The 26,023-nt window shown below is 44.4% G+C and overlaps 1 protein-coding gene across 9 annotated transcripts in view; it reads left to right on the top strand.

The window, feature by feature from the left end:
* LOC138480864 (phosphatidylinositol-binding clathrin assembly protein-like) overlaps positions 1-26,023 on the top strand; it is a 1,856,059-nt gene that overhangs the window by 456,084 nt on the left and 1,373,952 nt on the right. For all 9 annotated transcript variants that reach the window (XM_069612639.1, XM_069612640.1, XM_069612642.1 and 6 more), the window contains exons 7-8: positions 4,404-4,510; positions 5,035-5,076. In XM_069612639.1, the coding sequence (XP_069468740.1) occupies positions 4,404-4,510; positions 5,035-5,076 (149 nt within the window). The remainder of the gene's footprint in view (positions 1-4,403; positions 4,511-5,034; positions 5,077-26,023) is intronic.

The following is a 26,023-nucleotide window of genomic DNA, read 5'->3' as shown; positions in this document are numbered from 1 at the left end:
ATTTACCTCATCTGGCTCTGCAGGTTACGAATGCGCCCACTGCAAGAGTTTGACGCTTGTTGGGTCCAGGTATCCGGAAGCTTCCAAGACCAGATCACGCTCGACGAGGGCTTTCGTCGGGTGATAAGGTGGTGGGGCATGCGCTCGCACCTGACCGGAGGCACGGATTTCCAGACCCCACCCCACCGGACCAGGAGACGGTCACGATGGACGCTTCCCTGGAAGGATGGGGAGCCCACACAGGAAGCCTTCATGCCAGAGGCCTGTGGCTGCCGGAGGAGAAGACGTTGCACATAAACATTCTGGAGCTGTGGGCAGTGTTTTGGGCCCTCCAATCGTTCCTGCTGTCCCTTAAGGGCAAGGTGGTGCAGAGTGCTAGGGAAAGTTTGAATGCAGTACCCTCTGTGAACACTACAAACAACTATTACTACAGGTATGGGCAACCCAACCTTTGTTATAAGCTTGTACTACTGTTTTGGTAGCGTGTTGAGCAGCCAGGCTTATCTCAAGAGGGGAAATGTGAGCAGTAGTGGAGTTACACAAAGATTCACAGTTATAGGTATTCAAATAAACTTAGACTCAATGTTTCTTGCATAAACAATTATTAATTTATTAATCGGTCAGTTGTAAAGCCTTCTTTAGAAGGGAGTAATATAATAACACAAATACACTTCAACGATATTTGAAATGTGGTTTCTGTGTTTCTTTTGGTTATGGAGTCTAACAAACTCCATAGGCATCATCTTTTACAGTTCAAAGTCCCAAAGTTTAGCAAAAGAGCTGGAGGTCTCTAAGGTGGGAGGAATTGGCACATTTCTGAGAATTCCCCCTAGGTTCATCTGGTGTGCTCTCCCGCTACACCAGATCCCCAGGACGTCCCTCCTTGTGGTCGCACCAGTTGGTCAAAGAATTTGTCAAAGGACTATTTCTCTCGTTCCCGCTGGTGACGGCTCCAGCCCCATTGTGGGAGCTTAATGTGGTGCTTACTAGGCTCATGGGACCCCTGTTCTAGCCTATGCATTCGGTTCCACTCAAGTTTCTGTCGTGGAAAACCACTTTCCTCGTGGCCATAACCTCTGCACGACGAGTGGGTGAGATCCAGGCCCTGTCATGTAAACCACCTTACTTGACTTTTCACAAGAGTAGGGTGGTGCTGTGGACGCACCCTTCCTTCATGCCCAAGGTGCCATCAGATTTTCATTAAACAAGCCCTTGGTGTTACTGGTATTTTTTCGAAGCCTTTGTCGCCGACTGAGGGGACTTTGCACTCGCTGGATATGGCTATAGCTCCGAAGTTTTATGTGGCCTGTACAAAGAGTTTCTGGAAAACCTCTCAACCTTTTGTGATCTTTGGTCCTTGAACCATAGGAAGGCCCTGTCCAAGGCTTCCGTTTCCAGATGACGCTCGAGCTGCATCACCCACTATCATCAGTTGGCAAACAAACTGCTGCCTTGTCGTCCAAGAGCCCAATCGACCAGAGCGATCGCTGCTAAAACTGTGTTCCTGTCTGGGGTGCCCCTGCTGGACATCTGCAGGGCTGCTACTTGGAGGTCGATGCACACCTTCACGAGATTCTATTGCGTCGACAGGGATTCCAGGGAGGAGTCCAGAGTCGGCAAAACAGTGCTTCAACCTGTTCGCTTGAAGGTGTGCCTGGTGAGGAGGTAAGAGATGCTTATGTTGAGCCTTGCCACCTCCCGTGGTTGTGCTTGTGTGTACTGCTATGTATTCTTTATTCATGAGCATGTGAATCCATGCCAGACCCCATGCTGAAGAAGGAACAAGTTACTTACTGGTAACTGTTGTTCTCCAGCATGGGTCTGGCATGGATTCACATGCGACCCCTCCCGCCTACCTCCCTGCGGCTCTTCTCTTGGTTCTACTCCCACTTTACGTTCTACCAAATCTGAAGATGGCTGTCGGAGGGGCTTAGTTAGGCCAGTCATTGGCTGGGGGCAGAATGACCCAGAGACCAGTGATTATTTAGTAGGAGAAACCTAAAGCAAGCTTCCCCAAAAGGCATTACCCTCCCCGCAATGAGAGGCAATAATGGACACACCCTGAGAGGGAATTAGGCCAAGACCAAGTGCGGGTAAATGCAAAAAGTTCTTTATCTAATCCAATAGGGCATGCAAAGGACTCTGCAAGCTCTGAGAGCGCTCTGTTTGACAATAGCAAAGACAGTTTTATTTATTACAAAACTTCGTCATGAAACCTACACACTATAGGGGGCACATAGTCTTGGGGATTGGGTGGCGTCGACTAACTATAGGTACAGCAGTGACGAGCAGCTCCATGATTGGTGGACATCAGCATGGTGCCAACGTGGGGCGGATGGGTCAGCTGGGCTCATCGGGGTTGGGCTGCCAGGCAAGGCGCGGTCAGTGTTGTTGATGGATGATTGCCCTAGCATTCTGCCCTTGTGGCCAATCCGTTTAGATGATTCCAGTTGTCCTGTAAATCCTGCAATGTGTTATTCTAAGAGACAATAGGACACAGGAGAAATGCATATAATGTGAAGCTGTACCAATACATCAGGGCACTGTTGCTTCTGACCTGTTGACCGGGTGTCATAAACTTGGGTGTCTGGTCTGAGGGCACAGGGGGAGCTGCCCTGTCACTCGGGTCTCGTTAGATGTAATGAAGAATTCCTTTATGATATGTTAGTACAGGGTTGAATATCTGCTCTCCAAGGCCCATTAACTTGGGGTGAACTGGAGTACCACTAGATCAGCGAGGGTGTAACTTTGGCCCCTTGAGGCGGTGGGGTTTAGGACCAGATTGTAAATTCATTTGGCTGACCATGGGGGAGGTGAAATACTTGAAGTGGGTCCAGCAGGATGAGGGGAGGTGAAGCTGTGCTGCTCGTGCACCAGCTAGTCCTGGCGGGCCTTGGCAGGAGGGGAGGGGAGATGGCCTTGGGGGGGTGTGTGTGTGAGCAATTCTCTGTGCCTGGGCTGCACACTATGCGAAACGAGGAGACGATTAATAACGTTAGTAATAGTATAGTGATCACATATTTCTAATGTCTATGCATTTGTGTACTATTTCATATATGACTGACAATTTGGCAGTGTTTCATACATCACTGAACATCGGAAGACTACATTTTAGCAATCTCACACGGTAGTAGCTGGATAACACATGAGGTATCATTAGGTTTGGGAGTGTCCTCGGGAGCATAGAAGCAATACATTCAGAGGCGATAATACATTTTCATTCTGGCTTGTATATCTAAACGTGTCCCCCTGTGCAACACACACATGCTCGCAGTAATGCTTTTTCTGCCTTCCTTTGTACTTGACAGCATTCATTAGTTAGCACTAAGTGGTCGGTTTCAATTTATTTTCATTGAGTCTTCTAGGCACATGTTATCGTGCATAAACTGAGGCCATGCTTACTTTACCAATAGTTATGAACTTTTATCCCTTCCCCAAACACGGATGTTAATAATTACCAAAACTACTCTATAAATCGTCAAGCTTCGGAGTATGGTTGGACATCGACAGGGGTTCATACAAGGAGGGTGTTAACACCATATATTTTACATGTTAGGGGTTAGAAGCAGGGTCGAGGCCTGTTCTATTAGGATGGTTTTCTGTTATTTTCCAGACTTGAACCGCAAGCCGTGTCACTTCGGGGACAGTGATGTACTGCGGAAGGTAAATGATAGTGTTTGTTCTAATACTTGTTTGTGTCTGGTTGCTCGTGAAAACTGGCCTTCAGCGGATCTGCCATGGGGCAGAGGCGCCAGGGGAAGGGCATGGCTCTCTTTGTGGGGTCCAAGCTGCAGCATTCACAGGCAGGCTGTCTCGTTGGGATTCAGGTCGTTAGTATCTAAAATGGAGTCCTGATGTTTTCCAAAATGGTGTCCATGGTCTATTAGAGTACAACACGATCAGTCCTGTATGTCGATCAGTAGTCACCCCGTCACCTGGGCCCTGGTGACCTGGCGAGCCACAAACCTCACGTAGGTGGGGCATGTTGGGGAGGGGGGTGGTGTATTCTCCTTGACCTATCCTCCCATACAAAACACAGTTCAGAAATTAAACTGATTTTTTCTTATACTGAAGATTCCCAGCCTGACGGGGAATGTTCATGAGTATGTGAATCCATGCCAGACCCATGCTGGAGAACAACAGTTACAGGTAAGTAACTTGTTCCTTGCCCGCTGCACCCTGTGTCGCCTCTTTCAATGTCCTCATAAGTCCTCAGTCTACATACTCAGGGCGGTGGTACAGTATACCAACACCCAGAACTTCCTCAGCATTTTTACCACACCAGTGGTGATTTGTTGCAGTATGAAAGCTTTATGCTATAACATGTCAATCGTGTATACATTTATGAATTTTCTTTTTCCATGCAAGGTATATAATGTAAATCTCTTGTATGTTATTTTTAGAAAAATATTTTGATATGAAAAAGACCCAGTGCAAGGAAGCATTGGATATCTACAAAAGGTTTCTTGCCAGGATGACCAAATTATCTGAATTTCTCAAAGTAGCAGAGGTAAGAGTTGTTCTTGCATCAAAGGGGCTTTATTTAGCTAACCGCACTGGTACAGCAGCATGTGTTCTGCATGACTACTGTTTGCTTCACTAAAAACATGTTTATATGTGCCGTTGCCGCAGTGGGTAATGCCTTTGTACATTATTGGCATAAAATCAATTTTTAATTTCTCAGCCACTCTAAAAAAAAAAAAAACATTTGTTCTCGTATTCATGTGTTTTGGTTAATGTTTGACAAAGACAAATCAGTGTTTTTTTGCGTGTGGCTAGTTTGAGACTTTTTTTTGCATGACAATATTCACTATGGTTATTATAATAACTGTGTATTTTTCATATGCACATCATGATGGTTCCTTTAACTTTGTCCCTTTGGGTTAGGAAATGCAACTGTACCAGTTCAGAAAGTTAGTAATGTCCCTTTTGATGCCCAAACTTGCATGTAAACATTCAACCACCCATTAATCTCTTCTTCCATTGCCACTGCATGTAGTAATGTACACTTCTTTTCCTTTTTTGTGAACTCAGCAAGTTGGAATTGATCAGGGTGACATTCCAGATCTTACTCAGGTCAGTGTACATTTCACATTAATTTTACCCAGTTCTTTATTTTTACCCTCTTTCTGTTTTTAATAGTTGGTGTGTAGTATCCATATCCATTCTGAGAAACATTCTCTTCCATATATTTTTATATGGAAAACACATTCCCATCAACTGTTCCATTGATGATATATATATGTATACAGTACTATTAATCTGATAAATGCATGTAATTAAGTTAATTTATGTTAGGCAAGATTGTATGCAGTACCCTGTGGGAGACTGCACCAGCCATGTCCTCCTGGCAAGAGGTAACCCAACCTTTGGTATAAGTCTGTACTACACATGTTGGTAGTGTGGCTGAGCAGCCAAGCTTATCCCAAGAGGAGTCAATGTGAGCAGTAAAGTTGTTAGAGTTTCACAATGACAGTTATTCAAATAAACACACACAATGTTTCTTTATTAAACAATTATTAATTAACCCTCAGTTGAATAAGCCTTCTTTAGAAGGGAACAATCATGTAACACAAAATATACTTTAATAGTACACACTTTCAGTTTCACTAGATCAGTTGATACGCATTGGAGATGGCACACAGACACTTCCTACACCCTCAGTTGACATAAATAACTAGGACACTGTGGACATTGATTTATCACTGGCACATTTAGAGTAATACTGAGTGGGAGATCAAAAACAAATGTTGCAGAGGGAGAAAACCATGTTTAACAAATATTCCTCAGCAGGTAAGTACTTTTTTAAAACCCTCCCATGTAAAGAAAGTTAACCCTTTCCTGGGGTAAAGGCAAATAACAAAGTCAGAGGTAAGAAGAGTCTTTCCTCTGGACAGCTAATGTTAGTTGAGCAATACTCTAGGTGAGCTGAAGCACTTCTTGCAGGTAGGTAAAAAGGGTTGCACAATGTTTTAGAAATGTTAGTAGGGAAATTAAATCGCTGTAGGGGCCACAAGATGGGAGGCTTGTGAGGCTCAAAGCTGCAAGCAACTCTGCAAGGGCAACCAAGACAATTCTTTACTGAGAACAAGCAAGGCTAAATGACAAGAGGCAAGTCCTCTTAATTTTACAGTACTTTTGGTTAGAAGAAAAACTGCTTCCAGCTGGCTTTTGTTCCTGTGTAGGTCTGCTGATCCAGTGTCCTGGGCCTCAGTCGTGGGGACAAGAGGGAGGACATCTGGGGACTCCAGCACTACGAATGGAAGGTTGGTGGGAGCAGTGGGTAAACTTAAGATCAGCAGCACTTCGCGGTTTCAGCTCCTCGTGTCTCTCGCAAACAGCAACACTGTGGTTATCGGATATCTTAATGGACTTTCCTCGCATCTAGGGTCAAGCACTCTGTTGAGGTGGCTCAGGCTTGGTCAGTCCTGCTACCTGGGAGTCCGGAGGATCTTCTTGGAGCTCGGGGTCTGACTTAAAAGCGATGCACTCGATCTGGTGTTCCTCTTCGTGGCACTTCGGTTCCTGTAGCAGCATTGGAAGTACAGCCAGCTCCGAGAGGCTGTGCAGACGAGTTCACTTTGGGGTTGATTGGTCCCACCAACCCAAGGGGAGAAGTCGTCTGTTGCAGGGCTTCTCTACTCGAGGAAAATTCAGAGCTTCAGCAATGCAGCAGGGCCTCACTGGGCAAAGCAACGGTCCAGGAGTTGCAGCAAGCATCTCTTCCAAGTTCTTCAGATTCCTTTGTCCAGTGGTCGACTCTGCCTTCCAAGCAAAAAGCCTCACCTTTTATGCAGGTTTCTCCCATTCATTTGCAGCTTAGCTGTCAATCGCACAGCAGGGTGGCTGTCCTCTCAGGACAGCCAGCCGGCCAATCACCCTTGGGTGCATTCCTGTAACCAAGGGGATTAAGCATAGGGAGTTTCGGGCACCTCTCTCATTTTTCTGCCCCTGCCAGACATGCTGGAGTCAGAGGCAGGCTTCACCAGTGAATCCCGCCAAAGACAAAACGAACAAAGGGATCAAATCTGGTTTGGCGCGCAGAGTAAATCTCAAAAAGGACCTTTCCAACAAGAAATGGCGAAAAAAGACCGGGCCATTTTGATGAAATTGGCACCCATGGGTGTCTTACTGCAATTGCAGCCTGCGGTAAAAATACACCATTGTAGGAAAAAGTAAACCACTGCCTCAGCCATTAATTGTGGAAAGGGTAACATAAAAATGTTTCATGAGAAACTAGACAAGTGGCGGCTGGTGAGTTTGAAAGCTGGTGGGGGCGTAAATTTCCCCAGGCCTTGCAAGTCTTCACCACCCAAGGGGGGTGCTGGGTGGTGCTCCCCCCGCAAATGTGCAATTTACTGTCCAAAACCAAAAACTCCACTGAATTATGACAAAAAGCATTAGGTTTTGCATACTAATGGTGGTAAATTATTCTTACGTGTGCAAGTGTGATGGTGCACTTTACAACAGCTTGTATTGAGAATAGCTGGTTAAAGAAATGCATTATACTTGTTTGTCATGCTTTTACTGGCATTCATATACGTTCATCCTACTAATGTGGGATTTTAGGCATTTTTTCTGAAAGGGGAGAAACTAAGCTGAAAAAAACTTTTTCGTTTTTAACCACTTAATGCAACACTTGTCCTACCTCTTATGGCTGTCTGCCTCGCTACGTTGCCATTGCTTCAGTTGCTCAAAGTTGAAGCACATGGAATGTACAGGCCACACAAATAGCACATAAATATTGCATGGAGAAAAATTCAACAGAAATGGTGTACTAAGTTTATTATTTTCAGTGCTTTATTATCAACCAACAACCATAACATCATAATCTGATCAACAATTAAACAAACTTCACATTTCTCAATGTTCTGCCAAATAGATCACTGCAACCCTACACAAAATCCTAACATGTAAGGCCATTTAAACAAAGAATTCAAGGTAACCCACAAAATAACTGCAAATAGCTTGTAACAGAACATTCACCGGTCAATCATTTTGAAAGTTTGTACACAAATTGTGCCCGTCTATTTTTCAGAGAGGCAAATTTATCAATAGTCCGTGTATTGAAGTCAGGGATCTCTGGAATTAGTTATTTTTCCATACACGGCATGGCCAAAGCATTCAGACGATCCTCAGTCATTGTTTCTCAAGAATGTTTGTATTCATTTCAGGGTGGAGAAACAGCGCTCAGACTCAGCTGTTGTCATGGGTGTAGTAATCAGAATTTTTAATAACTGCATTGTGTCACAAAATGCTTCAAGATTGTTTTCAATGAACAATTTTAATAAAGAAATTGGCCCACTTGCATTGCAGAATTCCAGTCTCTCTAAAACAATTGAAAGTTCAGTGTGCAGTCTTTCCTCGTTTAACATGGGGTATGCTTGAACAGTTGCAGTCAGTGCATCATTGGGAAAAGACTGTCCATGTGTTGGAAATAGGTCAATCTATTATATTTCGCTGCCCTGGATCCTCAACCTATCACAGACCTGTATGGTCTGAATCATTTGCTACATAAGAAGGCGGTTTAGCTGCTATACCAAAGTAAGCCCCAGGCCCCTTAAAGGCAATTAAGTCCCTACTATGCAGTAACCAGAAGGGAGAAATGACTGATTAGGACAGCACCGCAGTAATGCCGTCTACGTCCCACAGGCTGCATGCAAGCGGCTATGCCAGGAACTGTATCCGCAAAGGGAAGCCTAACACCATACCCACCTTGTGTACAGGCGTGTTACAAATGCCATGTCATATACCATACCTATTGCAGCCAAATAACGTTTTTCTTCCTTTCATGCATGCCAGACCCACACTGTTCCATCGCCTCCTGATGCTCTCCTCTGCGGGCGATTCCGCATGGACTGCCCACCATCCTCCTGTCCCTTGCCAAGCCCCCTTTCCCTTCTTCTGTCCCAGCACTGTTCGGGTGGTGGCATGGTGCCAGCCTTTCTGCTAGATTTTTGCCAATGCCCAGGATGTGGTTGCTTCTCTGCCCCTGACACGGTTTCCACTGGTTGTGTACTCCTGCCCTTTTCTTGCTTGCCTGAGGTCCGCTATGCGGCGCACGCCTGGGTCTGTCTTTATGGTCCATGGCTTAAGGCCCTTGGGCCACGGTCCGGACCGTGGGTAAAGAAAGGCCCAGGCGGCCCCTGCTATCCTCGATGTGGACCAAATCCCAGGTAGCAGGGCCTGGGACTTGGGCCACAAAGCCCCAAGTTGCCTACATGTACGGTACACGGCCCAACAGTCAGTACTGAAAGGCGTGTAGGCCATACACGTCTTTCAGTGCGGACTGTTGGGCTGTGTAACACGACCCCAACAGTCACTCAGGGCGGCCGGGTACTTCTCTACTACTTACCACCAGCAAGCCTTGGCAATGTCTGTGTCTGCTGTTTGCCAGCCAATGACATTACTGTATCTATGCAGGGAGGGAATCTTCATCGGTGTGCTGTTTGCACACATTATACTGGCGGGGTCACCCCCAAGCGCCCGCCAGCCTCCTAATTAAAGGGCTAACGTAGAGTGCGTGGAGTTATAAGCCCCACACACTCTAATACAGTGAAAAGCAGGCTAAAATGGGACGCGCCCCGCTGTGACATCTGTACTGTAGGAGTTTTATAATTGAACACAATGTTTTGTTGCCACAGCGCCCCGCGCTGTTGGCAAATGCAAGATTCAGAAGAAGTTCTTCTGCTTTCTGGGCCCAGTGCGGGGAAGAGGGTGGGTGGAGCACTGCCGGGCTATGATAGCAGCCACCACTTTTGGCATTCCTTGCCAGCTCGTCTCCTCTGTCTAGTTACTAGACAAAGGGGATACTAAGTAACCCCTCCAGCACCCTATGGTAAGATAGTGTCTACTGGGTCTAGAAAGTTACAAATGTAAGTAAAGTCAATTTCACTTCACTGCTCTTGGAAACAGTAGTTTCACTAAGAGGAGGTATTTAAACTTTTGGGAAATCTAAGAGACTTCCCGCTGCCACTGCATTGAAGGTGCTGTGTGTCACAATGTAACGATGATGCCTATGGAGGTTGTCAGACTCCAAAGTCAAAGGAAACACAGAAATAATAATGGAATTAAAAGTAAAAAGTCCCAAAGTTCAGCAAAAGAACTGCAGGGTCTCAAAGATGGGAGGAATTTAGCTCTAAACTGAAAATTCTCCCTAACAATTTAGTTTTCAGAATTTAACACTGGAGAGAAGCACATCTTAATTTTGGAGGTGCTCCATTTCAAAGGTTGAATGTAAACTATTATCCCATGATTGTCCCTTTGGCTCTTCCTGGCAAGGTCTAGATTTAGCAAATCCCTAGAGCTAATTTGGGAACTATTTCAGGTGGGTCAATTTAGCTATAGCTGCTGAAGTCTGAATATTAAGCATTGTTTAACGAAGTGCAGAATAATTTAGGGGCCACCAGAGTGTATGGTAATTGTAAGTGACTCACGGTGCAAAGTCAAATGATCCACCACTTGTATTATTACAAACATCAATGGTTGCTTTTGATTTGGTTTATTGTTTAGTTTGTGACGAAACTGAGTAATATTCCAATTCATGTCCCGACTGTGTGTGTGTACATTTCAACTCCTTATTCTGTCCTACTCATTTTACTTTCCTACTCCTTGGGTGCCCTGCTGAAGCCAGCTAAAAGCCTAAAATTCCGTGTGTAATTTTGCTGCAACTTTGTTATGGTATTTCTGATGGTTCCTGCACCCCTTCCCTCTTTCGCCAACCATCTAGCATCTCCCTCTGTTGATACAGGATTACCTTTTTACCGTACAGTATAACCTTTTTAACTCTGGGTAAATGTCATTGGCATACTATGAAGGTAGCGATGGAAGAGGGATGTTTGCTTTTTCTGCTTCTGCTTTGCTGCTGGCTTATAGATGTTTACGGCATACTTGAGGTGGTCATATTTTGGTGGAATCCTCTGAGATGGCTTATCAGGCTCTAGCTAAATCCATTTGCTAATGTGGAACCCACCCTCATGCATGGTCTTGGTACTAAATGTTGTTGCTGATATTAATGCATTTACTATACATGTGTATAAGAAAGTTTAGAATCTTTTAAAGACTAGATGGTATTATGTTATCTTTATGCTGCTTTGAGCCACTAAACACGAAACTGCATTTAACAGACTAAATCCCCAAGTAACGTAGAACTATAGTTATGAACTGAAAACTCACATGATGCTGACTAGCAAAAGGCGGTCCTTGCAGCTCTTGGGCGGCCATTCATCTACCTCCGGCTTTTTCTTTCTCAGCTGCGAGAGAGCCCTAGCTGGATCCGGGCTGAGCTGCAAAGGCAACTTAGAAACTGACAACCTTTGAACACCAGAAACCGTAGCCTCCTCGCCAATTTTTTGCTCCAGCAGAAGTCTCAGAAATAGGACATGAAGCAAATGCTTACCACATGATAACACGTTAATAACATCAAGACTGAATTCATGAAAAAAGGCAACTCTTAGAGGAGGGGTGCACCCTAGATTTTCTTGGTGTAAACTATGGCTACACCAAAAAAATACAACTTGTATTAAGTTATTTTTAAAATGAAAAATGACCAACTTAATGTGCTCCAAAGTCCTGTTTTTTTCAAAATGTTGCAGGCAACCATTTTGTTATGTGTATGTGCTTGTTTTATTCAATGCCCTGGTGTCAAATATTAAACACCAGCCCGCCCAGTGTGCTAGGGGGAACTTGTACTTGTTTACTGCTGTCAGGGCAGTGAATTCCAAATGCACACACTGTGGTGCTATAACATTCGTAAGACTGCACAGTCGTATGAAAGTTATAACAACACGGCAAGCATGCCCTGTTTAGCTGAATGGAAGATGACATTCAGCTATACAGGACACGATTGCTATGCAGTGCAGTTTTAAATCTAAAGACACCTTCAGTTGAAATCGATTGTACATCCATGATAAATTGAAGGTTTCTTTAGAACTCATCTGTACAGTCATGGTAGCCATATACTGTATGGCTGAATTTCTACTTCCATTCAGCTAAACAGGACGTGTTTCCCCCATTATTACTTTAATGAGACTGTTTAGTCTCATGAAATGCATAACACCACAGTAATGGGTTTCCTGATGGAAGTAAACAAGGACAAGCTTCCTCTGCCATGCTGGAGGGTAGCTGATGTTTGATTATTACTGCCAGGACATTAAATGAAACGCACACATTACAAAATGGATGCCTGCACGATTTTGAAAAACAGGACTTGGAGCACATTAAGTTGCTCACACTGCAAACCACAAATCTAACTTTCATGTGAGATGCAAACTATAACCTTGTGTCTATTATATTTGATCTATTATGCTTTAAATTTCTTTTATGTGGGTCCTAAGGCACTTTTCTCAAATACAGAGTCAAACTACGGAAGAATGTAAGGTTCAAGTTTGCCTCTGGAGTAAAAAAAATAGCTCTTAGTAGCTGTTCAGCTAATCGGGCAAAGAACATAAGATTTTCGTTCCTATAAATTATCTTAACGCTTAGTCTTTAGTAAGCTGCTGAATCACTGTTAAAGGCTGTTAGGCAAGATTGTATGAAGTAGCCTTATGGGAGACTGCACCAGCCTTGTCCTTTTGGCAATAGTTAACCCAGAATTTGGTATCAGCATCTACTACACAAGTTGGTAGTGACTGAGCAGCCAGGCTTATCTCAAGAGGGGTCAATGTGAGCTATAGGGTTTGAAGGCTCCTCCCCAACATTGCACGTATACCCGAGACCAAATAACTGGACACCCCTCGCTAGGGAATAAGACCTAGAGAATAATTGCAAGTAAAACACATTTATATAAGATAAATTGCAAGCAGAGAACTCTGCTGCCCGTAAGCGCTCTGCCAAACAACACACGGGCAGCACTTTATGAACATAAATAATGACATAAAGTACGAAATAACAGCTTCAATTGGTCGGCCCCCATAGCACAGCATGTGCCTTAGGTGATGTCAGGCTGCAATTGGTTTCTGGGTTCGAGTCAATCTGGGAGCACATGGGTCAGCTGGGCTCATCTCTGCGGTGAAAGTAAAAGAGTTACATAGCTAACTAATCTAAGCTAAACAATAGGCATTGGTTCAGGGTGAATACCGATGGACATAAAAGTTAGTGCATGAGTGGGGTCTGCTAGAGCCCCTTGACAGATACCCCAGCATTCCGACCCCTATATCGGAGGTTCATAGACCAGTGTCCTGACCCGAGCTGCCGCACTGTGGGGTTTTAATCTACCTGATGCCTTATGATACGGATAGACATGTGTTATATTTAGGGAGGATATAGTGGTGTCTGAGTTTAGGACGATGGGGGTGTTCCCCATCTGGTTATCGTGAAGGTTTAAATGTGTATCTGTATCAAAAGATCAGAGGGGCTTGAACTCATTGGACTGGCCTGGTGGGGTCAGGGGTGCATGAGCAGGTTTGTGGAGATGAATAGGTATATGGACTGAGGCCTGTTCCGGTGTCACACAGTACGGATGAGCTCACCTGTTCTTGGATGATGCTAACGGTTGCAACAATGAATAGCTGGACTTCCATGAGAACGGGCTTGTGCGGAGCTGGCAGGAGGCGGGGGTGGTCTGGGTTGCCTTTGTAAAGCGCTGGGCAGGGGGAGAGAGAGTGTTTTAGAGATCAGTTTCGGGCTTAGCAAAAGATGGCATCAGGTGTCACAAAATGGAGTTTCTAGGCATATACAGGCTTGGTTATTTGTTTGTTTAATGCTGTTAATTAGTGCCGAAAAATAGACTGGGTGTGGGGGGCGTGTCTCCCCTTTAGTATATACATGATCTCATTCAACGCTGGAATGGTGAGGGGGCGGAAAAGACCACGTCTCCCCCAACAGGTTGTAACATAGAGATTCACAGAGACAGGTATTCAAATAAACACTTACTCTCAATGTTTCTTGATTAAACAATTATTTATTAATTTAAGTCAGTTGAATGAGTCCTCTTTAGAAGGAAGCAAATATATGTAACACAGAAATTTACTTCAAAATACACACTGTTTCTTTAAATCAGTAGATACCCGTTTGGGATGGCACACAGATACTTCTTGCACCCTGAGGTGACTTAAATAACTAGGACACTGTGGATATTGATATATCACTGGCACATTTAGAGCAATACTAAGGTTAGTGTCAAAAGAATAAGATGAGGGAATAAAACAATGGTTAACAAATATTCATAAGCAGGTAAGTACTTTTTGAACCCAACCCCCCCCAATGCAAAGTAAATTAACCCTTTCCCAGCTACACAAGTTAAATAATGAGTGACTTTTGTTGAGGGATAGTTAAAGCACAAAGTCAGAGGTTAGAAGAGTCTTGCAGGGAGCCAGGTTAGCCAATGTTAATTGAGCAAAAGTCTACGTGAGCTTAAGCACTTCTTGAAGGTAAATAAATATTCCAGCACAATGTTTTAGAAATCTTTGTAGAAAATGAAATCACTGTTGGGGCACAAGCTGGGAGTCTTGTGAGGGGCAAAGATGCAAGCAACTCTGCATAAGGAAACCAATACAAGTCTCAACTGAGAGCTAACAAGGCTACACTAGAAGTAAGTACCCCTTAGTTTACAGTAACTTAGGTCTGAAGAAATTCGTTCCAGCTGGCTTCTGTCCAGTTATAGTAGGGCAGATCCTGTTGTTCCTGGGCCTCAGTCGTGAGGACAAGAGGGAGGACCCCGGGGGGCTTCTGCACTACAGTTTGAAGGTCGGCGGCAGCAATGGGCAAACTTCAGATCAGCAGCACTTTGCTGCTTCAGCTTCTCAGAAATAGCACCACCGCGTTTCTTGGATACCTTATGGACTTTCCTTGCATCTGAGGTCCAGCACTCTGTTGAGGTGGTCAGGCTTGGTCCGTCACGCTTCATGGGAGTCCAGAGGATCTTCTTGGAGCTCGGGTCGGACTTCAAGACAAGACACTCGATTCTGGTGTTCCTCCCCCTGGCAATCAGTTCCTGCAGCAGCAGTGGAAGTACAGCCAGCTACTAGAGGATGTCCAGATGAGTTGGTCTTGGCGTCGATTGGTCCCATGGCTTCTCTAGTTGAGGCGATTTCGGAGCTTCAGCACTGCAGCAGGGCTCCAGGGAGCAAACCAACGGTTCATGAGTTGCAGCAGGAGTCTCTTCCAAGTTCTTCTTTGGATTCCTTTGTCCAGTGGTCGAGACTGCCTTCCAAGCAAAAGACCTAATGTCAGGATTAGTCAGGCGAGTACAAAGGCAGCGAATATGGCAAGGGAAATGTGCACCCAGGAACTACGACTCAGGTATGCTAGAACCCAGGAGTGCAAATAGAGTGTGACATCAAAACCAATATATGAAAAGGGATGTGGGGTAAGCACCTGACCGCGAGGAAAGTCGGCAAGCGCCTTACCCCCAATTGCTGTTACAGGTACTGATAGCGCTAAACCCACGTGGAGGGCAAGCAATGACAGGATCTGTGTACTAACACTCTTGATGGTATTACAGAAGGGAACTTAAGAACTGTACTCACAAGGACGAGATAAACCTCTTGAATGTCAGCTAGCCCACGAATCCTGTTGAAGAAACTGGGACCCCGAAAGGCTAGAACAGCAATGGAAGGAAAACTAAATACCTAAGTGGGAATAGTGTCTACAAAATAGTGAGGAAAACATAAGCATTCACACAGGAGCTAGCTACTACCGCACACCACACCTAATAATCAAAGGGAAAATAAATGCAGAAGTGCAGTGGAAAACATGGAATGGATCCTCTAGAAAGTAAGGATCAGGAGCAGGGAAAAACGAAATAACCTATGCAAACTTCTCCCTACCCCTCCAAGGAAAAGACAGGAAACTAAACTAAGAGGAAGGCTAAGGCAAATGGGTAACAGCAGCAAAGGACAGAGTCAAAGAAATATAGAACACAGACAAACTGGGCTGCATCTAAAAGGGGAAAGCACTGAGAATTGCTGCCTGCAAACAGAGGAAGACAAAAAGGGAAATCAAGGGAGCAGAAATCAATTAGCTCATGAATCCGAAATTCAGGGCGGAGGAAACAAGAAAACAGGAACAAGGAAGTAGGTACAAAGGCAAGGAACCAGGAACCAGGGACTAGTCAAAAACAGGAACACTGCAAACGATGACCAGCGCTGGACTGAAGTGAGACTGAGGCTTTTAAAGCTGTTTAACGAGCACACGCCTCAGGTGTGCTGACTGCTGCACCTGCAGCCACAGGTGTTGCCTATCCTCCACCCAACCTTGTCCTGCAAGGGTGGAGGTGGAGCAGTGGGCCAGGCATTCTGGGAAGCACAGTCATTTGGTTAAAGAAGCATGCTGGCTGCCAAAAACCTGGAATGGATCCGGAAGGGAAGTAGTTTGGAAAATAGGGATTTAGCGCTCCCAATTCATTACAGCACTGTGGCATTAGGTTCGGAGGAAATGTCCAGCAAGGAATAAGCCCCAAAACATGCCCCCAAGTGGCGGGAACGGGAGCGAAGGGAGCGAGTCGTGACACCTAACCTTTTATGCAGGTTTCTCCCATTCATTTGCTGGCTAGTTGTCACTCACACAGCAGGGTGGCTGTCCTCCACAGCCAGACAATCACCTTTGTTGGCATTCCAGTAAGACAAGGGGATTAAGCACAGGGAGTTTTGGGCACCTCGCCCACTTCCTGCCCTACCAGACACGCTAGGGCCAGAGGCAGGCTTCAGCAGTGAAACCTACCAAAGGCAAAACGAACAAGGAGACCAAACCTGGTTTGGCGCGCAGAGTAAATCTCAAGGAGAACCTTTCCAACAAGAAATTGCGAAAAAAGAAGACCGGGGTCATTCTGACAAAAACCCATGGGTGCTTTACTGCAGCTGCAATTGCTGCCCGCGGTAGAAACACTCACTGGTAGTAATAAGTAAACCACTGCCACCAGCCATTAATTGTAGAAAGGGTAACATAAAAATGTTACATGAGAAATTAGACAAAGGGGATACTAAGTAACCCCTCCAGCACCCTATGGTAAGATAGTGTGTGCTGGGTCTAGAAAGTTACAAATGTAAGTAAAGTCAATTACACTTAACTGTTCTTGCAAACAATAGTTTATCCAATAGAAGGTATTTAAACCTTTGGGTAATCTGAAAGACTTCCCACTGCGCTGAAGGTCCTGTGTGTCACAATGTAAAAATATGATGCCTATGGAGTTTGGCGGACTCTAAAACTAAAAGAAAGTGTTAAAATTATACCTAAACACGTGGGTGAGAGAAAAAGGGCTCACTCACTCCAAGGTTAAAATTAAAAAGTCCAAAATTCCTGCAATAGACCTGGGGGTCTCTAAAGAGGGAGGAATTGGACACTAAAATTAAAGTTCTCCCTAACAAAGGCCAATCCACAAACCATATTGTTAAAAACACTAATTTTATTCTGTAGTCAGCTTCTTCTTTGCAACTTCTAATTTACATTGCTTTCTTTAAAATTACGCTCAATGGATCTGATTCAGTAAGTTTGATTTTTCTGGAAAACATCCCATTTTGAATAATCATTGTTGCTCATGAAAATAAATCTAATTCCATCTATCATTTGGATGGAAGTATTTTTCATCAATCCCTAACGGTGGGTCATCAGAATCCCATCCATTTTCTGTAGTCATTCATCAGGGATTCTAAGATTAGATTCCATCCCATAAAGTATTCTTGTGCACCGTTTTTGTTTGTATGCTGTCAAAATGGGAAGCAGAGCAAAAACACAATTTTTGCCATGCAATGTGACCGTTATTAGTAGTGCTGTGTTTTCTCTGCTTGAATTATTTTAAATTTATTTATACCCACCCAAAATGGCTCTTTGAGTGGAAGGGAACTTTAGAAGTTGTGCTACTTGCCAAATGCCAGGCAAAAGTGGTGCAAAAATCCAGACACCTTTGTTTGGGAGTTAATTTTGAGATTGCATGGATTCACATTGTTTGTGTCCTTGTACTGCATCAAAAAACATACTAGTGCTACTTAACCATGCCACTAGGCAGCCTGAAGCAATGCTTTTGTGAAATGTCACCATCATTCCGGTTGTAAAAGCCCTCTAGGGTATTTTTCCCAAGTTGGTTTTCCAAAAGAGATGGTGTCTGATAGGAAGACCAACTTTATGTCCAAGTATATTGACCATGTTGAAGCAAAGTGGTGCACGTTATCTGCTGCTTAACATCCAACGACCAATGGTTTCAACAGAACTTTAGAGCCTAGTAGGGCTTTAGAGGGAGCTTTGAGAATGAATTTTGATCTCCTTTGGCATGTCTCTTGTTTGCCTATAAGGAAGTGGGTGTAGGTCTTGGCTCCTTTGAGCTTCTCTTCAGCCATCATGTTAGTGGTCCTTTGGCTTTGGTAAAGAGATGGGGGAAACCTCCCCTACTTATGTGGTGGGTTATGTTCTGTGCTTTAGGCACAGGATGACATTTATGATGGCCAGGCCGCACATCATTCTGAAAGCAGATCACATTCCAGTCGAACATTGGTGTTAAGGCAGTTGTTGTTCCACCCTCTGTTGAAGGGGCTTCAAACACTAATCCTAAGGGGAACACGAACACTCCAGACAAGAAAAAGACACCAAACCTCTTGGTGTAGGTAACTTGTTCTAGGATTAACTCTCATGTATGGATAATAGTTAAGCGTAGATGCAATGAGTCCCCTTGCACAGCCCCAGAGAATTCTCACCACTGATATACTGAAATATGTATACTTTAATAAAGTGACGCACATAAAACTATCAGTTCAAGTAAGTACATTAGATTTAAGTATTCATTGTTTATTTTGACAGCGCTTACACACAAGTGAAGTGCTTCAAGGCGGGAAAAGACCAAGGAAATACAGTAGTCCTTCCTAGGCCTTGAAGTTCTGAATGATCTAAGAAAAAGTAACTGGCATACTAGGCCTGACGGCATTCTCCTGGTGCATGAAGCATTCCAGGCGCAACTAAACTAGTGAGGGAAGACCAAGGAGGGGGGGCGCAATCAGAACTTAATAGTCCTAATAAATTCCGTTTATGCAAGTGCACAGACAGATGTTGGAGTGGGGAGGGGTAAGTGCGCCCAGTCCAGCAGTGCCCTTGGTTAAGTGCAGAGAGGTTACAACTTTCATGGAGCATAAGCTGCAAGTGCATTAGTCTGAACATGGTGCAGAGGTCCGGATACTAGTGCAAAGACTGGTGGGGGAGCCTGTTACCTGTGAGGCTCTGGAGGTGAACCAGGCGACCAGTCAGTAAAAACTGAGCCGAGGTAGGAAGGGAAGGAGGAGTGAGTCAGGACAGAAAAAAAAGAGGTTAGCACAGGAGAGGGAGAGAGCGGGAGAAGGAGAAGCGAAGAGGAAGGTCCTGAGGAGTTTCCGGAACTTAAGGAGCTCCTGTTCAAGACTGAGAGTTCCAGAGGGAGGCACCTGCAGAGGATAAAGATCTGCCCCCAAATTTCTGCTTAGAAAAACGGCTCACCCGCAAACAGTTGGAGGAAGAGTAGCAGAGAGCTCTAGAAGGAGAGTATTTAGGAAGAGAGTGTTGAAAATGGAGCGGCCTCGCCCCTAGCCCCAGAAACCATTGTGGACTACGCAGAGGGTCTTGAACTTGATCCTAGCAGTCACAGGGAGCCAGTGAAGGAATTTCAGTGCCACAGAGATGCAGTCCCTAAACCTGAGGCCAAGGATCAGTCTTGTGGTTCTGTTCTGCATGAGTTGTAGCGGATGGAGAGTAGAAATAGGAAGATTGAGGAAGAGGCTGTTGCAGTAGTCTAGCCTAGAGTGAACCAGGGTTCTGGAGATGGTGAGCCTTTGGGGGAAAGTCAGAAAAGGTGTGCAGCTGATAGTTTGTCTTTTTGGAGATGTTCGAGATGCGAGAAGAGAAGGAGAGAGTGGGGAAGATGACCCCCAGATTTTTTGCCTCACTAGTAGGTGGAAGCGCAGAGCCAAGTGAGGCCGGCCAGTGAGAAATTGGGAAAGCGGTAGCAGGGGTCCCAATGGTACCAATCTGTCTTACTGGCAATGAGGCAGAGCTCATTAGCAGCACACCAAGAATGAACTGCGGAAAGACAGTCTGGAATGAGGGAGAAAGAGGCTGAGGGTAGCCTGAAAGTGTTGCGTGTCATCCGCATAACATTGAAACTAGAGGTGAAAGTAGAGATCCTGTGGGCCAGAGGAGCCATGTATACATTAACGGTCTATGGTGATAGGTTAGATCCCTGGGGGACACCACAAGTAGTGATGAGAGAAAGGGCACAAGTTCAACCTGGGAAGGATGGTCAGAGAGAAAGGAGGCAAGTCACGCCAGGGCTCGATCTGTGATGCCCAGGTTCTCACAGATACGGGAGATCAGGATGTTGCGGTATACCGTTTCAAAGGCAGAAGAGAGATTGAGAAGAATGAGGACAGGAGGAGAGTTAGTCAAGATTTGAGAGCAGGTCTTCACTGGTGTTCAGAAGAGCAGTTTCTGTGCCTCTGGACGCTCTAAAGCCAGACTGATGGTCATGGAGACAACCAACAGATTCAGTGTGGAGGGTAAGCTGTCAGATAGCTAATTTCTCCAGGAGTTTGTAAAGGAGTGATTGAGATTAGGTGATAGTTTGCGGGGATACAGGGGCCGGCAGTCTTTTAGGCAGAGGGTGCACAACAGAGTGCTTGAGAGAAGTGGGGAAAACTCAAGTGGCGAAGGAGAGGTTGCAGAGGTCGGCCAAGGCTGGATCAAGAGAATTGATGTCCTTGATGCTTTTAGGAGGGCAAGGGTCAACCTGTTTGGAGGAGGCTTTCATGGAACGGTCTTGTCATGAGACCTTCTCAGGTGTGACATGAGAGAGGGGGGAGAGAAAGGAGGGGGCAGTCGAAGGGGGGCCAAGAGATGTCGGTGCAGGGGATAGATAGGACAGGATGTCCTGTGTTTTAGCTATGAAATGTGCAGCCAGGGCCAAGCAAAGGGCCTGGGTGGGTGCAGTAGAGGAAGCGGCTGCAGTAGGATTGGCCAGTTCCTTGCAGACTTTGAAGAGTTCAGCTCTGTTGTTGGATGCCGCTGATGTGTGTGCTTGAATATAGACACGTTTCTTAGAGTGAATGCAGAGTCTATATTGCCTTTGAAGAAGGCGGCAGGCCAGTTTGTCAGATGGTGCACCTGAAGATCCCCATTTCCATTCCGCTGCTCTGCACTTTTGTTTAAGGGCCGCCAGCTCAGAGTTCCACTTTTTGAATGTCTTCAGACGGACCCTCAAGACAAGGGCGAGAATGTCGACCGTGTTGGAAATGGAGTGGTGAAAGTTAGAGAGAGCTGTGTCAGGTGGAGTTAGCCGCAGGAGTGTGAGGAGGAGAGAGTAGGTGGAGGAAATGCAGCCAGTGTCGCTCATTTTATGGGTCGGATGATTGTTCTAATTTTTGTGCTAATTCCCTCCTACCTTAGAGACCCCCAGCTCTTTTGCTGGACTTTAGGACTTTTTTTCCTGGAAGGAGTGATACCTTTTTCTCACCCCCTCAAGTATTTTTTATCTGATTTGGACTCTGTTTCTTTTGGATTTGGAGTCTGACAAACTGCATAGGCATCATCTTTTTGTATTGTGACACACAGCACCCTCAGTGCAGTGTCACAGAGACTTGGATTTCTCTTAAGGTTTAAATACCTTCTCTTCAGTATTGCACCCATGGGCACCCATTTTGTCAAAATGGCCCTGGTCGTCTTTTTTCACCATTCCTTGCTTGTGAGGTCCTCCTTAGGTTTTACTCTGCGCGTCAAATTAGGGTTGCTTCCTTTGTTTGTTTTGTCTTTGGCAGGATTCCCTGGTGAAGCCCGCCTCTGGCTCTAGCATGTCGGGCAGGGCAGGAAACGAGGGAAGTTCAATAAACTCCATGTGATTAGTCTCCATGGTTACAGGAATGCACCAAAAGGTGATTGGCTGGTTGGCTGGATGTCCCTGCTGTGTGAGTGACAGCTAGGCTGCAAATGAATGGGAGAAACCTGCATAAAAGGCGAGGTCTTTGAAAGCTGATGATAAAGCTGGAGTTGTCAATAGGACACTGCAGCAGGGATAAATTAGACTTGTATCTATAATTTGTATGGCATTGGAGAAGCTTAAAGTCCAAAATAGTAAAAAACGTAATCATAACCACCCATACAGGAGAATTATAAAGGTGGCTAAAACTATGAAAAATGCTAGTCTGAATACATTAAAAGGAAAAAAAATCTATTTGCAATACATATAGAATTAAATGTAACAATCAAAGACGTTATTTACACAAACTTACTAATCAGACGATGATACTAAATCTATGTCACAATGATAGATGCTCCACCTGGGACTCTCTTAGGTCCGTTTCCGCAACTGGTATCCACAAACAAACATCCCACATTACATCGGAGGTATGGATGCAATTCTTCAAGCGCAAATTTGACCTACCTCAAAGATTCCACAATAAATTGCTTGCGTCTCCAAGTATAAGACCAGTTAACTTCAAGGGGTGGTCCATTGAGGAAATTGAAATAGCCATTGGGACTTTGAATTAATCTAAGGCACCTGGCCCAGACAGCATTCCGCCATGTCATCAAATGGAATTCTTTCTTGTGGGCACAGATTTTGAAAGTGCAGTTTGACAACGTCATAGATACGGCTACTATACTGGCCTCTTGGGTGAATTCTATAGTGGTCCCAATTCATAAAAAGGGAAAGAGAACAGACCCGTCCACCTTTTGGCCCATAGCTCTGATTGATGCGGCTGCAAAAGTATTTTCAATCTCACTATTACAAGACCTGCAGGCTCATATCAGACTTAATCAGACCCTGTCACGTTTTCAAATTGGCTTTCGTGCCCAAATGGGCACTACTCTAAATGCAACAATCTTGGCCCACCCTCTTGCCAAATCAAGAGTCATCAATACTTGCCCCTTAAACATGGCATCAGTGGACTTCGCTGCAGCCTTCGATTGTGTTGGGTGTGCAAAGTTGTGGGCTAAATTAGAATACTGAGGATTTCCGGATTATCTAAGTACCTTTATTGCAAAATTTCACCATGGGATTGCGTATTTGATAAGGATAGACTCCTCAGGCACAATGACTCAGCCGTTACCTATGGGTGTGGGGGTTAAGCAGGGTTGCAATTTGGCAGCAACCCTGTTTAACCTCTACCTCTGTGTTATCGATGAAATTTGGGCAAAGGAGTTTAGCTATCCCGCAAGGTTAGGGCACCTAAAACTCCACTGGCTCGCCTTTGCAGACAATATTTTAATCTTTGACCACACTCCATTTGGACTACAAATTAAGCTCAATCTTTTTGAGTCGTATCTCTACAACCACAACTTGCAATGCAATGTTCCAAAATCTGGGGTCTTTATATTTCAGAATCACAAGAGGACTAACCCAGTGAGGGAATGGACTATTGACAGCATGCGAATTCCACATGCAACTACGATTAAATATCTAGGCTATGAAGCAGCCGATTATAACTCGTTTAAAATGTGGAAGAATGGCCTCAACAAAAAGGTCATCTCTCTAGCCACACAAATACGCATTGTGTACATTACATTCTGTAAATTTTCTTTGGTCCCCCTGCTGGAATTTTGTACCCTTAAAACTGAGGCGATCATCCTTTATGGATTAGATATGTGCCTATCAAATATCAATAACATTCTTGACTAGGTACAGGGGGGGGTCTTTGGAAAGCTGCACTGTGTTTGGCTAAATCTCTTCCTAACGCAGTGCTTAGACAAGAACTTGGCATGACCTCCCTTTCATCAAGATGCCATTGGCGGCTATTAATCAACTTAGCCAAAATGCTGTACCCATCATCAAACTCCTTATAAAGATCTGGGACGAATGATTTTAGAGAGAAACCCACCCTCAATGGTGAAGTATTATGATTCCATGTTAGATCTGTTAAACGAAATTGGGCTTACACTGGGCGATTTAGAGTTTCGATTATCGTATGTAAAAAAACGCCTATTTAAGAACGATTGGTGTAAAACTCCCAATTCAGAGTTGTCATTGAAATTATATAGTGAAGCCGCAAGGTCTTCGACAAAACAGATGCCCCGTAGGATGTATATTGTGCAATTTCCTTGCAACAAACAGCAGGATGTATACTTACGTTTTAAGTTAAATCAGATGTATACATTGGAACAAACTATGAATTGGGGCTCTAAATCTGGTGTTAATGTTAATGAGGTGCCGATTCTGTAATGAGGCGAATGAGAAAGAGACGCTGAAACATCTTGTAGTTTGTGATTTATTTGCTAAGAGGCGTATGACAACCTTAGGGCTGGATAAAATGGGCATGACGTTTATGGCCAGGAAATGGCTTTGGATGGCATGCATGTGGGGAACCTCATTAAAGCTAATCTTGTCCTTATCAACATTTCTGATAATGATCAATGAGGAGTTGGAAAACAAATGTTATAAATGTGAGGCATAGGATGCACCTTATCTAAATTTTGGAAGAGATATTTAATGTCAGACTTTGATGTAACATATACTAATGATTAGTTTTCATTACTAGGTGTTAGATGACATTTTTATATTTTTTAGCAATAGTGGTATGTATATGCTGGGCCTACTCCACCAATGTTTTGATTCAAAAGTTTTTTGTGGCTGAGAAATTGCAATATGGATGATTATGTACAGGAACAAAGTCTGGAATGGGTTTATAAAAGGAATGTTTTTTCCTTTGACTTTTTATCACATAAAAAACTTTTTTTATTGTATCATGGAATATTGTGACGAGAAGTTTTCTCTGTTTTAATGTTGCTTATTTTACCAAAAGTTTGTTGTGTAATGTTTAAGTTGTAAAAGTTTGTTCAACAAACTAATGAACAACTAATACATTTTAAAAAAGTGAGGTCTTTTGCAAGGAAGGGAGAGTCGACCACTGGACGAAGGAAACGAAGAGGAAATGGAAGGAACCAGAGAGGAAACTAAGAGAAGCTTGCTGCACCCTCCTTGACCGTTGGTTTGCCCAGTTAAGCCCTGCTGAAGTTCCAGGTTTCGTATCGACTAGAGAATCCTGGAACTGACTACTTCTTCCCTTTGGTTGGTGGGACCAACTGACCCCAAGACTGGAACTCCTCTCTCTGCTGGCCGTACTTTGCTGCTGCTGGAACCGAGTGCCAGGGGACAGGAACACCAGAAACGAGTGCATCGTTTTTAAGCTCCAGGAAGATCCTAACGATTCCCTTAAAGCAGAATGACGTAAGCCTGAGCCACCTCAACAGGGTGCTGGACCCCAGAAGCAAGGGGAGCCCACAAGGTGTCCAAGAACCGCAGTGGTGCTATTGACCGGTAGCTGAAACTGCAAAGTGCCGCTGATCTGGAGTGAGCCCATTGCTGCCGCCGACCTTCAAACCGTAGTGCAGGAGTCCCCAGACATCCTCCCTCTTCTGTCCATGACTGAGGCCCAGGAACACGGGATCTGCAGGACTACAAGAGGAACAGAAGCCAGCTAGACCCTTTTCTTCAGAACTAAAGTACTGTCTAACTAGGGATACTTATCTCTTGTGTGTAGCTTTCTTGCTCTCACTGGAGACTTGCATTTGCTGCCCTTTGCAGAGTTACTTGCATCTTTACTTTTCATAAGCCTCCCAGCTTGTGGCCCAACAGTGATTCTTTTCTACAAACTCTTTATATGACACTGTGAAAGACTTTTGTGCTATATTCAAGAAGTGCCTCAGCTCCCCTAGACTTTGTTCAATTGACATTGGCTGGCCTGGCTCCATGCAGACTCTTCTTACCTTCTGTCTTTGTGTTTATCTGTCCCTCAAAAAGTCATACATCAGCTACTTGTATAGCTGGGAAAGGGTTAACATTTAATTGGGGGGGTTGTAAAGTGCTTACCTATTCAGAGAACTTGTTAACCTTTGTTTCCTTCCCTAACCTTTTCCCCACAATCTCAGTATTGCATTTAAGTGTTAAAGTGATGCAATAATGTCCACAGTCTCCTGGCAATTGAAGTCACCTTAGGGCGTTGGAAGTGTGACATCCCAAAAGGGTATCTACTTACTTAACTGAAACTGTAGGAGTGTTTTTTTGAAGTATATTCTATTGTTGCCTATTACCCTTTCTAAAGAAGGCTTATTTTAAAATTGACTGTTAAATTAATAAATAATTATT

This window comes from Ambystoma mexicanum, chromosome 5p, assembly GCF_040938575.1.
Source record: "Ambystoma mexicanum isolate Mex_15411 chromosome 5p, UKY_AmexF1_1, whole genome shotgun sequence".
Classification (NCBI taxonomy): domain Eukaryota; kingdom Metazoa; phylum Chordata; class Amphibia; order Caudata; family Ambystomatidae; genus Ambystoma; species Ambystoma mexicanum.
Note: the sequence above shows the minus strand (reverse complement) of the source record. Positions and strands in the feature narration are given on the sequence as shown.